General features: G+C 39.7%; 1 protein-coding gene across 1 annotated transcript; it reads left to right on the forward strand.

Moving 5' to 3' along the window:
• Positions 1-126: 126 nt before the first annotated feature.
• LOC139643962 (transmembrane protein 87A-like) lies at positions 127-15,230 on the forward strand. The gene is made up of 20 exons (XM_071519296.1): positions 127-251; positions 736-793; positions 3,549-3,646; positions 4,564-4,680; positions 5,198-5,245; positions 5,745-5,786; positions 5,994-6,120; positions 6,321-6,382; positions 6,935-7,118; positions 7,208-7,307; positions 7,583-7,676; positions 9,071-9,142; positions 10,019-10,127; positions 10,487-10,545; positions 10,677-10,780; positions 10,952-11,028; positions 11,880-11,944; positions 12,114-12,166; positions 13,094-13,124; positions 13,333-15,230. Exons 1-20 carry the CDS (start codon positions 141-143, stop codon positions 13,372-13,374), a joined length of 1,653 nt encoding a protein of 550 aa, XP_071375397.1. The 5' UTR covers positions 127-140; the 3' UTR covers positions 13,375-15,230.
• Positions 15,231-15,325: the final 95 nt, after the last annotated feature.

A 15,325-nucleotide genomic window follows, 5' to 3' on the forward strand; every position in this document is an offset into this window, starting at 1 on the left:
GTAGTAAATGGAAGTAAAGTTGTTGTTTTGTTGTTGTTTTGTCGCCCTCTGGTGACGGTGATATGAACTACAGCGAGGCGCACCCGGAACTGGACGCGGATGGACCGGGATAGACCCCAACCGCGACTGTAGATGCACAAATGACGATGCCAGATGCCGCGGCGCATTGGTCATGTTTGCTGCTTTTTATTTTAGCTGTCCGTCCCGCGACACCGGCAGAGGTCTCCTTATGGAATGTGGACATCAACTCGGTCAGTGTTTTACCTTTAACTAATGCATCTGTCCCGTTATTATAGTCTCTGTCGTGCTAGGCATCCATAGCAGCTGTTAGCTAGTGTAGCTAGCATCATAGCAACCTGTCAATCCACTGAATGTTCTTGAAGTCCACCTGTCAATCAGTGACAGCGTGGATGTGGTGTACCCATTAAGACTGTGCACAATATAGTCTTGGCACACAGTGTACACAAGCGGTAGTAACCTGTCTGTAGCTAATTATTATCCCTAGCTAAAGTGTGTGTGGCTGTTTTCAAAAATAACACAGCGTTATATTCAGTTGGTGTCATCTTCTGCTCCTCTATCATCGGAGAGGCTGAAAATGTATCTCGATCATTTAATGAAGCTTGGAAGAGCAGTGATGCTGTTCCCATCCCATCTCATCCCACTGAGACAGACAGAGTTGTCTGAAAAGCACAAACAACAGCTCATTGATTGATTTTTTCTCTGTTGCTTTTTCAGACACAAGATGCTGTGTTCAGGAAGACTCTGTACGCCAACACCACTATCTTCATGAGGTGTAAGTAGTCAAGTGTCCCACTACTATAATTGGAGAGCGGTTTGTGTGTTTGTGTGTCCCACCATGGAGGAGAGGAGACAAGGAGAGGAGAGGAGAGAAGGAAAGGAGAGGAGAGGAGGAGGTTATAATTTCTAGTTTCTAGTTTAAATTTATCAAGCATTGTTTTCTATCAAATTTCCCCCCAAAACAAGGTGGGTGCATGTCAGGGCCCTCATTTATCAACATTGCGTAGAAAAGGTTCTAAATTCTCTCTTACGAATACAATTTAGAATGTGCATAAGTACAAAAAAATCGGTATTTATCAAACGTGCGTACGCACACCTGTAAGTAACCTGCCTTGATAAATACCACACGTTCTAAACCATCATGCTCGTGCACAGCCACTCATTAACATAAATTTACGCCCCCAATTGACCATATATGGTGACAACCTTCCCTTTAAATGCAGCAGGAAACGTCATTGATATCTCTTCTGTGCTGAACACAGGTCAGACAAAGAACGCAGGAGGAAGAATTTACAGATGCAGACACTGAATTATTAAAATTATTAAAAATAACCGAGGTTGTGGCACCACAAAGTACTTTCTGGAACACTCGATGGTAGATTGATAAACAAGCGAAAACATCCAGCCTGTCAGCAGGTGAGAGCGGCGGCATTAAACATTTTTATCAGCAGAGCAGTGGCAGAAAAAAAAAAAAAGTTTTGACCTGAATCCAAAATAATCATAGTCAACAACAGGGACATTGCTGCAACAGGCGGAGAACAGACTGAGACCAGCCTGTCCGATGTGGACCGGACACTCCGGACACCGGATTGTGATAGATAATTTTCATTTGAATATATTTCTCTCAGCCTGCAGGTCCTCCCTGAAGGAGAAGGTGGGGTAGAGGTCCAATAAAACTAAATCTACTGAGTCGCCCCTCATCGCTTTCAGTTAAAAAGTTGGTGCGCTCTCTGAGAACGCTCCATGCGCAATGCATAATGCTCCAAATCATCCATCAAAGCAAGATGAGCCATTTTACGCACACAACTATCAATGTCTTATTGTTGCCTTTTATGATTGCCTATACCCTGAATTTCATCACCCATACTAATAATTAAAATGATGATTAATCGATTTAATTCAGTATGCTTAAATGGACTAGATAATATAGTTGAACAATATGCACTGTCGAAATTGTATATGAATGGTATAACATGCACTTTTAGTCTCAACTAGTGAAGCCTAAGGAATTTTATATTAATAATTATGAAAATGCCTATTCATTTGATTGTCTGTTCCTGTCGTTCTTGGTGGTCTTTCGTTTTCAACCGCTTGGTGCTGTGCGTAAGCATGGTCAGAGCTGTGCTTAAATTTACGCACGTTCTCAAGCATAAGTACAAATTGATAAATCCGACTCTTTGCTTAGAAATGGTCGTACGCATGGTTTACACACATATTTGTACTTACGTACTCTTGATAAATGAGGGCCCAGGATTTCTGCCATTTCCCTCCCAATTGCTCCCTGCATCTCTGTCCAAATTATAGCTTTCTATGCTTAATATTTACAGAGATTTCTCCACTTACCACACCAGGCCATTCAGATACTGTCTGGGGAGTTTTCAGGCACATAAAAATATCTACTAAATTGGCTTTCAAATTTCAAACTGGCCTGTTTTGGTACTTGTCGTCTTGGCAAATCAAACCCAGCAGGCAGCTAAGTGGATTAAAACAAACCACAAACAGAACAGAATTTGTAAACACTATTTGAACCAGGTCAGATCCTGACACAACATTGCATCAGTACAACTGGCAAATGAGTTGCTGACTTCAAGAAAGGCCCATTGTTTCCTCTGAAATTTTATGCAGCAGTAGTGCTTTGGGGGTAATCTTAGTTTTGGTTTCACATCTGTCTCTGTTTTGGATCCAGTTATAGCTCTAGTTGATTTTAGTTGAAAGCTTTTCACTGTAGATGCTTGATCAGAATGAAAAACAGCAACCCTAAACATTAGGATTCTTAACTCTTGGTGTTTTAATGAGAACTTTCATGAAACGATCCTATTTGAATGCGACGTCTTTTCTAGCATTTGCAGCCATTCTCTTGCTGTAGAATCGACACAGAGGAGGCGCCGAGACTCTTGGACTGCTGGGCTTTAGCATTTGGTTAAATGTCAGCTTGAGTAATGTTGCTGTGCTCAAATTCACGTCCCACAGCGTGTTTATGGCTGTGTCACTGGCCGAACTCCAAACAGTAGGGATCGGCCCGATGTCCTACAACCTGCAGGGCAGATTTTCTTGGAAAACTTGCCCAGGGAGAACCTCTTGGCACTGGGAACAAAATGTCAGTGTTTGGAATAATAAATAACCCTGGAAAGCATCTTTATCTGCAGCAGATAAGTTACAGTAGCTTGATTGAATGTATCCTCTTCCCTGCTCAGTGTTAGTCATAGATCCCTACTTCCTTATTGGTTTTTCCCCACTTTCAGTTTCATGAGCGCATACATTTTAAATCCTCCCTAAAACAATGAGGCAGGTTGGGGGAAAGTGGGTTCACCAAAAAACTGAATTGCAACACTTCATCACAAAATAACTCCTGGAATGCATCAACGTCACAGTTTGACGTGATATAACAGTGAGTGTGACAGGATGGATTTTTCCTTTATGTAGGCTATGGGTGGATCCAGTGGGAACTGAGTCTGTATGTCAGTTTGTATTAATGCCATGCTCCAGCTCCATCCTTTGAGTTACACAGGTCTTCCTTTATCTCCCTGCAGTCCAGGGTGATCAAGCGTCATGTGATGGAAACCTGGCCTTTAACATCAGCTGGTACCTGCGCTCCTCTGTTTGCTACAATGAGGTCTTTAACACACCAGTGAGTATTGACTTTTGTCTCTTGACTATTTGACTCTTTACTCTTTGTTTCCATAAAGCCATTATCAGTAGCTATTATACCCAGGTGCTTGGTCTTTCTTGTTTTATCTCATTTTTACCTGTATTCATGGTTTTTGTTCTTTGCAAAGCACTTTTGTGTATATGTTAGGGTTTGACCAGTATGGGTTTTAGAAGGCCAATGCAGATATTTTTGTATTGAACCTGACAATATTTTTGCCAATATTCTATCTACCTATCTCTTTAAATTTGACTATTTCCATGCCACCAAAATTGCAGGTATTCTCTCTTTCCCCCCTATTCTTGTCAGGGTGGGAAAGCCTCTGAAACGGCATTTAGACTAATATGTGAAACTAAATCTCTCCATTGAAACCCAGACTATTGAATTTCTTTTAGTGATAGCAGCTCTTTTAAGGCAGAGTTTACCCACCACACCTATTCAATAGCAGGGGAAACTCTGGGATACATTACTGCCTATAAATGAAGAATTAATTTACAAAGACGTTAGTGAACAATTAAATGAATAAATACAGTATGCAAAGAAAATTAAATTTCATTGCAGGTTTTACTGTAGCTGTGGTCGGGGAGGAAACTCCATCATGTTAGCGGTGGATGATGCTGACTGGCTGATATCTGATATTTAATAAAAAGCCAATATCAGCCCAATGTATATGCAAAACGATAAATCGGTCTAACCCTAATATATACACAAGTCTTTCTCATTGCTATAACTGACACTTTTGATATGACGCAAACTGTAGGATCGTAAATTATATTATTCTGAAACTTTAGTCCACAGTCAGCTCTGTGGCTTCTTTACTTCTCTGTACCGTCATTTCCACTTCAGAAAAGGAATTCCCTGTGTCGTGTGAATGATGTTTGTCCTCCTCTCCTCTGTAGGACAACAAAGCGATGAACATGTTTGGTTTGGACCACATGGTGAAAGACGGCTGGAGCGGCTACTACAGCCAGGGCTACATGTACTTCGACAACTGCTCCTCCCTCTTCTTACCAAAGGTCTGTGAGTAGGAAGCAAGCACTGGAAATGAGGGTTGCACGATTAATCAAGAGTTTTCAATATATGTATAGAAATTAATGAATGAATCGCAATGTTGACTGCAGCGAATTCCCAATCTTAAGGTATTTCAGGTAACTTGTTAAACATGGTGTTCTTACGCTGTGCAAAAATCCCTGACCTACATACTGTATCAAGTTATATGTTGGAGAAAATCTTTCATTTTATTCAAACTGAGCAAATTCTACGCACATTAAACATCTCATTTTCTCCCCTTCCATATATTTAAAAAATAATTTTAGCCCCCTGAAATAGAAATTTCATGTCCACATGTATTACAGTTCACACGATAAGGTTTGCCTTAGTGTTTAAATGTATTTTTAGTCATCCAAACCTTTCGCTGGTTTAGCTGACCTACATTCCCATCCATATGATTGAGGTTCTGCTGCACATGACGATGTAACACTCCTTGTTGATGCAGCCTGTAATGTTTCCTTTACTCCATCTTCCCTCCATTAGCTGTACTATGCAGACTTCAACTCCTATCAGCCCCTCTCCAGCCCAAAGGTGAGTCACTTATCTAGCTGATACAGTATGAACTGTAAGGGTCTAAGTATCTGACAATCCTCCTTTTAGATCACTTCTTAAAACCCATTTTTATAGACTTGCTCATATGTGATGTCACCTTTTCATCTTAATTTTATCTTATTTTTTATTTTATTTTATCCTTACTATTTATTTTGTTTTTTATCATACGGTTATCTTAGTATTTACTTGAATGTTGCTCTTTTCCACCTCCGTCCTCTTCTTCTCTTGAATATTCTGCTTTTATTTTGACTGTCAAAGCACTTAGTAAAAAAAAAAATCAGTTTTTAAAGATGCTATATAAATAAAGGTAATATTATTATTATTATGTATATTACTACTATAATAGGCTTTATTTTACGTGTGTGAAACCAGCCCTGTATTTTGTGTATTTTGCCCCAGAAAATCACCAAAAACATAAATACTGTATATATATTTCTCAGTATTGTATGTTCACCTTAATCTGTGTTGTTCTGTTTAGAGCGACCCATCGAATCAGACCCTGTTTTGGCCTGACAAGCCGGTAAGAGACTAGAGTGTAATTTCAATGATTGTGTCAAACTGTGACCTTTGAACCTCAGGAGTTATTCATATTGAAGCCCTACAAGTAGATCTTTACATATCTGAAGTTAACGTTTTTGAAAATGTTTTAGTCGGTGTCATATCTCAAAAATGCTGTGAAGGAAGACAGACTTTTCTAATTCTGAGCTCGCAAAAACTCCTGCTGCAGGACATCAGTGCGGTGGCCAAGGCCTGGGAGGACAGTCCATATCTGTTCATAGTGAAGGTGCAGCCGCTGTTCCGTGGCGTTGAAGAAGAAGACATGAGTGCAGGGCCGCTCAGCTTTTCTTTCACAAGTGAGAAACGTCACTTCATTTCAGAAAGCTTCATCATATTTACTCGGTAGAGAAAATTTGTCTTTGACGTGGCCTCAGGGTATTAAAAACACAAAAACTAACAAACAGTTAGATATGATGATTTAAAAATCATCATATCCTGTGTGTTAACCTATCACTCTTCTCCCTGTAGTAAAGTGACTTCTGTTGTGTGTTTTTAGTGAAAGTGGAGATGAAGGGACCACATGACTACTCCTCTCCAGCAGACTGGCCCCTGATGATGGTGTGTGGCACGTTTTCTATAAAATGAAACTATTTCTTTGACTTGATTTGTAAAAGGTAATTGTGCACACATTTTGTGCTTGCAACTAAATCCAGGACAAAGTTGCAATGTATGAAAAATGTATCTTGATACCAAAATCAATGGGTTGCCTTGTTTTGTTTTGGCTTTTTTCAGTTTTCTGTTAAATATCAAAAGAGAACTAATTTGTTGTTTAAATGAAAGCCCATGTTTACAAATGAGGCCCATTCAGTTTTCACAAGCTGCTATGGTGTACAGTAGGGTTAGACCAATATATGTGTTTGCCGATACTTGTCTTTTATTATTAAGTATCTAATATTGACCAGTCGCTGTTGTCCACTTCCAATATAATGGAGGTTCCTCCCTGACCACAGCTACATAAGAACAAAAACTAGATTTTTTTGTCAGCACCAATACAAGAATATTTATATCAGCCTTCAAAAATCCATATCAGTCAAACCCTAGAACTTACAACAACAACTTACCTGTTAGTTGAGACAAAGCTGAGCGTGTGCTGTGTCCTGTCCCTCCCAGTTCTACATGGTCATGTGCATTGTGTATGTGCTGTTCGGGGCTCTCTGGCTCTTCTGGTCCGCCTACTACTGGAGAGATTTGCTGCGGATCCAGATTTGGATCGACGCGGTCATCATCCTCGGCATGTTGGAGAAAGCTGTGTTCTACTCCGAGTACCAAAGCATCCGCTACAGAGGAGACTACGGTTGGTCGATTTCTTTCTTCTTTCCTTCTTTCTTTTTACTTCAGTCTATTGTAAAACGTTTATTTTATTTTATTTTTTGCTCTCTGCAGTTCAAGGTGCTGTGATTTTTGCTGAGCTGCTCTCTGCACTCAAGAGGTCTCTAGCTCGAATCCTGGTCCTCATTGTCAGTCTCGGCTATGGCATAGTCAAGTAAGGTCAACCTTTTAAAACTGCTGCATTATATTAAAAATCCATTCAATCTGGACCTTGTGAACACCCGCATCACTGCATGACTCAATACTTATACAGATAAACAGATGTAGAAACATTTTCCCAATGTTCATTCCCTTCTATAAGGTAAAATATTCCATGAACTTGTAATATCTGCCACAAAGGTTGCCAGCAGAGATAATACTGGCTGTGGCGTGTGATGAACATGTATTCTGAACTAAATGAATTCCTTATTGGTGCCTCCACTCCTCCAGGCCCAGGTTGGGAACCACAGTGCACCGGTTGGTAGCCGTGGGGCTTCTCTACCTGCTCTTCTCCTCTGTGGAAGGCGTGCTGAGAGTCACAGGCGTAAGTGTCGACTGTTAACAAACTCCACCCGTCTCTCACTCAGCCGCTACCAGACAGAAGTCAAACAGTGTTTGTCAATCTTAGCACCTACTTGGACTAAAAGATGTGCAGGGCCACGTAAGACAATACAATGAGTGTCAGAAAGTTTATACAATCACAAGAAAGTTTACTAATCTGACTATCTGAATTGATGTGGTAACCCCATCCATCTGTTACTGCAGGCAGCTTAAAACAAACAATAAGAATTATATGCAAATACTATATATACATTTATGCAAATCATAAAATTATGTTCTGTTGTTTTTATTTGCATTTTATGTCCTTTGTTGCTCTTTAAAGCACACTGTGATCTACCTGCTTGTTTAAGCTGCATGCAACTTTGCATGTTGGCAGCTCCAGATGGCAGCGAGAGGTAGCTGTTTGAATTTGGACTTCAGTACCCTGTATTGAATCCTGTAACATGGCGTCAGTAAACTGCACAACTGCTCATGTTTACCAACCTGGCCGGTCTGTGATGCTTTATACCAAAAGAAACCAAAGAGATGAGAGAGGAAAAGATCTAACGTTGGTGAATCCAGCTTCCCCTGGACGGAGCACTGCTCACTGCTGCTTCAGAATCAGAATCAGAATCAGAAATACTTTATTGATCCCCGAGGGGAAATTGGGTGAGACAGATTGGAGACAGGAGACAGATTGGATTTTGCTCTAAAGTTTTGGTTCATAACTTCCTGAAGTGTCCATACCTGACTCCAGAATTTAATTTGGGCAGGTAGGGTGAAACTACAGCGTCGTAATTAATGAGAATGGGATGCTCTTCTCTGTTGTATCCCCACTTTAGGCTGATAAGACGGGTGTATTTTTACATAAAAACCTTGCCTAGTGCAGCTTTGAAAGCAATATATAAATAAATTTGATTTGAGTAGAGGAGACAATGGAGACAAGCTTCTGGAGGTCCTAGGCTAGGAGGGAGGACAAGTGATGATAATAGGAAATGATTTTAAAAGTGATTTTCAAAACAACAAAAGACGCTGCAACAAGTTCAAAAAGTCAGAAAAAAACACAGTTGTACAAACAAACATAAGATAAGAGGGGCAAAAGGTCAGTAAGAAAAATGGAGATAAGTTATGTACTTTGGTAAAACAGATGTGTTTTGTCAGGAGGCGGCTCTAGATATGGGAGCCTTAAATTTTCACTACACCAGCTCTGAACACACACTCATCCTATGATTGAAAATGACTGTGACTTCCCTTGTGATGAATGGATCCATCTCTCTGTCTCTGTCACATGCACACACAGTGCGTTCACTGCTGTCCTCTAAGCTCTTGGGGCCATTGTCTAGTTTTGTCAGTTTTTGTTAGTTTTCTCAGTCTGACTCTCTTGCTCTCTCCCTCCAGGGTTTCTATGGGACGGTTGCCCTGGTGGCTAATCTTAGCCTCTCTCTCATTGACTCCTGCGTCATGTGGTGGATATCCTTTACTCAACCAAACAGGAGGGATGCTATCAATAACTAATACATATACATACACATATACATAGAAAATGTCTCAGAGTAGGTATGTTCAGTGAGGAATTAGTTTTGTTCCTCATGTTATTATATATTATTTTAGATTTTTTTTTAATTATCTCCTCAGCTCTTGTTTCCTTACCTTGCACTTCTGTATCATACATGATAATTTCAGGGTCATAAAGCATAATTTGTTACATCAGGACACTGAGGCTCTGACTGTTGTACTCTTAACTATTGGTTGATTGTTACTTTGTAACAATGCTAGAGTACTCTGATTACTTTTTTATGACATGTTCATTTTTCAATTCTTGCAATCCATTATTAGTTACTTTTTTAAATTAGAATGTTGCTATTTTTATTCTTTCATGATGTTACATTTTTGTAGAAAGTAGTAAAAGTAGAAAAGTGAAAATCCTGCTGCATCTCATGCAGACAACATGCTGCTAGTTGAAAAAAAACCCAACTCTAAAATCTAATGCTTAATGTATATGAAATTGGCTTACTGTTTAAAAAAAAAAAAAAAAGTATTGCATTGCATTTTAAAACAATGATCAACAGCACACTTGGCAGCACAAGCCATATTGCTATTGGATGTTTTTGAAGTGGGTAATGCAAAAGTACTCTAACACTGATTGCTTGTAATGTTGGCAATCTAGGAGTATTCATTTATTCTGCTGTTGCATTCTTCCTAAGTTGTTTTGGAAAAGATGATGCCAAATGACAAAAATGTAAATCATTAAGGGAAGTTGGTCAGTCTCGGTCAGAAGCTTTGCAGATGTAAGACTTGGAATGTGTTCATTTGATTGCATGGCGGTTCTCCTTAATTTGAATCTACATCTTCATCAGTCTGTCTCAGACCACTCGTCTCCTGAAGCTCCGCAGGAATGTAGTGAAGCTCTCTTTGTATCAGCACTTTACCAACACTCTCATCTTCTCTGCTGTGGGTGAGTTACAGCTACTCAGTGACAAGACGGACACTTTTGCTCAGAAGGGCTGTTCCCTGCTTCAAAAACGGCTGCTTCATTGTGTTCAAGTTAATATGATACGCACAGATCAATGGGCAAAGGGGTTTCACACTCATAAAGTTCAATGGGCTAACACATCTATACTCTTTTACTCTAATATCTGCTCTTCATGTATTACAGTATTTTAATGCATTTGTATACTTGCCTCCCTTATGACTGCAATACCCTTTTGTTCAGCGCCTTACTTTGGTTCCATTATTAGGAGGTTGCGTGTGCAGACATTTTCATATTGTTTCCAGACATCAAAATGAGACCGGTGTTTACTTTTGTGTCCGCAGCCTCCATCATATTCATCATCTGGACCACCAAAGTCTTCAAGCTGGTGGAATGCCAGACGGTCAGTTTGTTTTCTGTCAATGATTCATTATCATAATGTGTTGTGGTGCCGTTCCTGCAGGAAGTTTCTGTTCCCTGTTTATAGAGAGATGAATTGTGAGCTGTCCTTCCTGTTTTTTTCTCTGTCCACAGGGTTGGAGGGACCTGTGGGTGGACGATGCCTTCTGGCGGCTCCTGTTCTCCACCATCCTGCTGGTCATCATGGTGCTGCTGCGGCCTTCAGCTAACAGCCAGAGGTCAGAGTCACTGTGGAGAAGGACCTCCTTAATGCAAACTGGAGCTTTGCTGGGCTTGGGGCCTGAAAGTAGCCCGACCCTCAAGCCCAAAACATTTCTATCCAAACGTGAACGAACAATTACCAAAGTTCCCAGTACTTTGATCTGAATCTCTGTTCTGTTTTCTCTCAGGTTTTCCCACTCCCCTCTAATTGATGATGATGATGAAGAGGAAGAGGCCAAGGAGCCCATGCTGAATGAAGCTTTTGGTAAGACCCATAAGTTTCCCTTTCCATTGCAGGACCAGGCGGGTGTTAGCCAGGAGTTGCTTATTATTGAGGAGACCTGTATTGAATAGTGTTTGGAAATAAGTCTTTGTGTGGTTAAACCTGTTTGGTAGGCTTTCAGGTGACATAATGCACATATCCTCTGGCGGCCATATTGGAGGTCCTCAGCTATTGGGCAAAAGTGGCTGCGAACATACGACTTTGCCCTCTCAACAGAATTCAGTAGATAAAGTCATTTCTGTGCTGTTTTTGACTGGGAACTGATCACTTTGCCACTGATACATCTGATTGATTTTGAGTTCAAGTAGACAGTTTCCGATGTTATCAGATCATTCACTTTTACTTATAACGTTGCTGACTATATCTACACCCACACCATAACCATCTTTTCAGGTATCTCTCTATTTCTTGCCCTTTTGTCATATATTTAGCCTTCATTTTTGTACAGTCAGTTCTCTAATCAACCTGCATGATGTTGCCAGCCATGCTTGCCTAGAGATTTGTGACGCAACTGCAAAGCTTCTATTCATTGTTTGTGTTGTGTGGCAAACCCCGCCCCTCTGCAAATACTCTTCTGCTCCCTACTCACCTTGGTGCATCTTGTCAGCTGGGTGTTGTATAAACTAATATTGAAGCCATGCTCTAAATCTATTGATCCAGACCTGTGGAGACCAGATTCATCCTGCTGTGTAATAGTGATGGCTCTTGAGAAATATTCTCATCTCATAATCATATTACAGTATAAATGGAAAACTTAATAACCTAGTTACTTCATAATGATATTATTGGGTAAGGGGCCTTAATGTGATCTCATTTGGGTTCATATTTTTCAGAGGGAATGAAGATGAGAGGCTCGAAGCCGGACACTAATGGCTCCCAGAAGCTTCTGAGTAAAGAGGTGGGTCTTCTGCCGTCTTCTCTTCTCTTTTCCCCAGACGACTTTGTTATTCCAGCTCTTCATTGTGTCATGTCTTAATGAATCTGCATCCATTGGTTTATTGATTTTTTTCCCCCACCCATTAGTAATTAGATTCATTTTTTAATTATGTAATCTCTGCTATTGCCAGGATGAAGACCTAAAGTGGGTAGAAGAGAACATTCCTACAACTGTTGCTGATGTGTAAGTATAAAATGACATTTTAGCCTCATCCAGAGCAGCTTACAGTGAGTTGGCAGGCAGGCACAGCTTCAGTGTCTTGCTCAAGGGCACTGTGACAGGACACATGGTTGTTGATAGGCCCATTGGCTGTGTCCGGATTGAACCTGTGATCTTGTGGTCATGTGACAGACTCTGTAAGCTCAAGGCGACCCCGCTGCCTTCAAAACACAACGTAGGGTTTCACATTACGTTGTTTTCCCCAAAGCATAATGCTACCAGGAATTTGAGTATATGTTATGGTACGGTTAAACGTATTCATCCTTTTTGATATGTCTTATTGTCTCAGTTTACGAAAGTGTATTAACTTGCTGTACCTGTCGGACTGAGTCAAATAGTTGCATTGCATTGTTATCGGCATCATCTTTCAAGTCACTTCTTAAAACTTGCTTTTATGTAAAGGCCTTCTCTTAGTGTTGATTTGAACTTCTTTTATTCAATATTATTTTATTTTAATTCTTTTTTTTATTATTTATTGTATTCCATTTCATTGTATTCCCTCTTTTTAGATAGTGTTCTTTTCTATTTTTAAGTCCTTTATCTCATGATGTTTTATTGACTTTTTAAACTATATTAACTGTATTTTTCTTTGTAAGCACTTTGTAACTTGGTTTTGAAAATTGATACATGAATACAGTTTATTATTATTATATTGCAAATAATTCTTAGCATTTGGTTTCAATAACTTAGAGTACCAAATGGGTTTACAACATGAGGACAATTGACTACATAAACTTATACTGTTTATACTTTCAAATACTTGTGAATGGGAAATACCCCTTCTATCTGGCACCCAAAAGAGACTAAAACAAACCATATAAAGTATTTGAAAATGTTATTTGACCCATGGCTCGTCATCTCTCTCACTGTTTTATTTTTTTCTCTATACAGAGCTCTGCCTGTAATGCTGGATGAGGAAGAGGTAAAGAGCCTTTTACTTTTTCCCCCAGTAGTCCCATGATTTCCAGTCACATTTCTCTCCATTAAAAGGCTCAGAGTAATGAGCTTTACAGTGCTATCATTCCACAGAGATGTCACTGCAGATGCATTAATGCTTGTTCTCTCTCTCTCTCTCTCTCGCTCTCTCTCTCTCTCTCTCTGTCTCTCTCTCTCTCTCTCTCTCTCTCTAGGAAATCCTGAAAACCAAGATGGAGAGATCCAAAATGGAGTAGAAGTACGGACTGATGCGAGAAAATGCGAGAAGGAAATGAAAGAAAGCAGTTTCACTGAGGCAGCAATGAATGAGTTGGAAAGTTAAGGGAAGTGACAACCAAAAAATGTGGGCACAGCCAGCTGTTCTCTCCAGACACATTTAATTTTAGATTTCTTTTCACAGGTATTCTGTAACTGGATGATAAGCTCAGAGAAACAGGAGTAGTATGTTGCAAGGTGGTACTGTGTGTGCAGCCATGAGAGTTGGATGGGTCGGCTGTTCAGACTGGGGTGAAACTGAAAGAATCAAAGACCACAGCAGTCTGATGAATATTTTATTTTTTGTGAGGTTTTGTCCCAGAAGCCCTTCTTGAGTGTCACAAACTTATCTAAAAACAAGCTGAAACATCGGGCATTTGGCCCAAAACACCTTTGCAGAAAATAGAATATTTATTTGAATACTGTCCTTTGGTCTTTGGTTAATTCAGCATTTATTAGAGGTTTTTTTTTACTGGGATGAAGTTGAAATGACTTGGGATGGGATTCTCCGCTGCCCCCCTTTAAAATTGCAGAAATGACCCCAGGGCCTAAATGGGTCAAACTTTGAAGAATGTGATACTGATTGAGATTCTCAGTACTGGTCACATGATGCTTGATGGTCCTCAGCAGTCGAGATATAAGTTCAACTAGATGTTTACTGTGATAAATCCCACTAGGACTAATGGAGGGGGGGGAAACACATGCTTAAGACACATAATTAATCTACACAGACATATTTAAAACACTAAGTTATTGTGCGTAATCAAGCATTAATTTGAGGTGACACAGCATACACGTTTGGACTCTAGGTCATCTTCAGAGATCCACTGTACTGTATCATGAACCAAGTGTAAGAATTTGCAGTTTTCAGTGTGCGTTTATTGTGTTACGTATTCGACAGGTCACATGATAATAATATACATTTTATGTTTAAATTTGTAGGCAAGTAACTCAAGAAGCAAGATTAACCACTTTGTAACTCCAATATAGGTTTTTAATGTAAATGAAAGACTACTTTGTCCTCTGTGGGTTTGGAACATTTTATGACCCTTGGGCTTATAAAATCTTTTCCAGACCCATTTTATAATTTTAAAGGTAAATTGTTATCAATATTAAAATAAGGCTGTTTTTCTTAATTCCTGAGAAGTCGACATTTTGTAGAGTTTCGCATGACAGCAGTGATATAGGCCCATTTAATGTAGTGGTTACTTCACCCTTTTCTAAGATGCACAGTCTTAAACAGCCCAGTGAGTTTCAGGCTGTAACATTTGATGTTACCTCACACCACAAAGTGAATACTTACATTTTGGTTTATTTGCTAGTGAACCACAGAATTCACTGATGGGCCTTCTGGAGGTGTGGTGGGCCTAAATTCTTTGCCCACTTGGTATAACCCCATTCACAAACCCTCCTTCACCCGCCCCCCCTTCCCACTAACATCTTGGCCAGGTTTGTGTGTAGGTGCTCACCCTAGGTCAACAGCACAAGGGTAGTTGCAACAAATCCTGTATATGATAAATTAATAATTTGCCACCATGGGACCATAATTGCAGATTCCTCCAAGCCCAGTCCATTTACACTACAAAGTAATCTTGCCTTAGCTGGCAGAATCATATCTCCATCCTTGTGCAATCTACTGCAATATGTGTGGATGTTCTAGGTCCGTTAATTTATATGTTTTTATATTATTTGTTGAAGTCATGCAGAGGGTATTTTATTTCAGAGAGACACTAGGCCCTATTTCTGGATGTGAGTCTGCATTGTAATGTGAAGCTAACGATATTGTATGGCTTTTTTGCGTTTGTCCTGGAATTAAAATTTATATTGAAACTAACTTCTAACCTTTTCATTTCTCTGTGTGTACTTACTGTGAAGATGATTTGTTTGAAATAAATATTTACCTACATATTTACCCGATGTATTTTTATAATA

Source organism: Centroberyx affinis, unplaced genomic scaffold (genome assembly GCF_046629955.1).
Source record: "Centroberyx affinis isolate AG114_WGS23_722 - 3 ecotype Tasmania unplaced genomic scaffold, CSIRO-AGI_Caff_v1 ptg000058l_1, whole genome shotgun sequence".
Taxonomy (NCBI): domain Eukaryota; kingdom Metazoa; phylum Chordata; class Actinopteri; order Beryciformes; family Berycidae; genus Centroberyx; species Centroberyx affinis.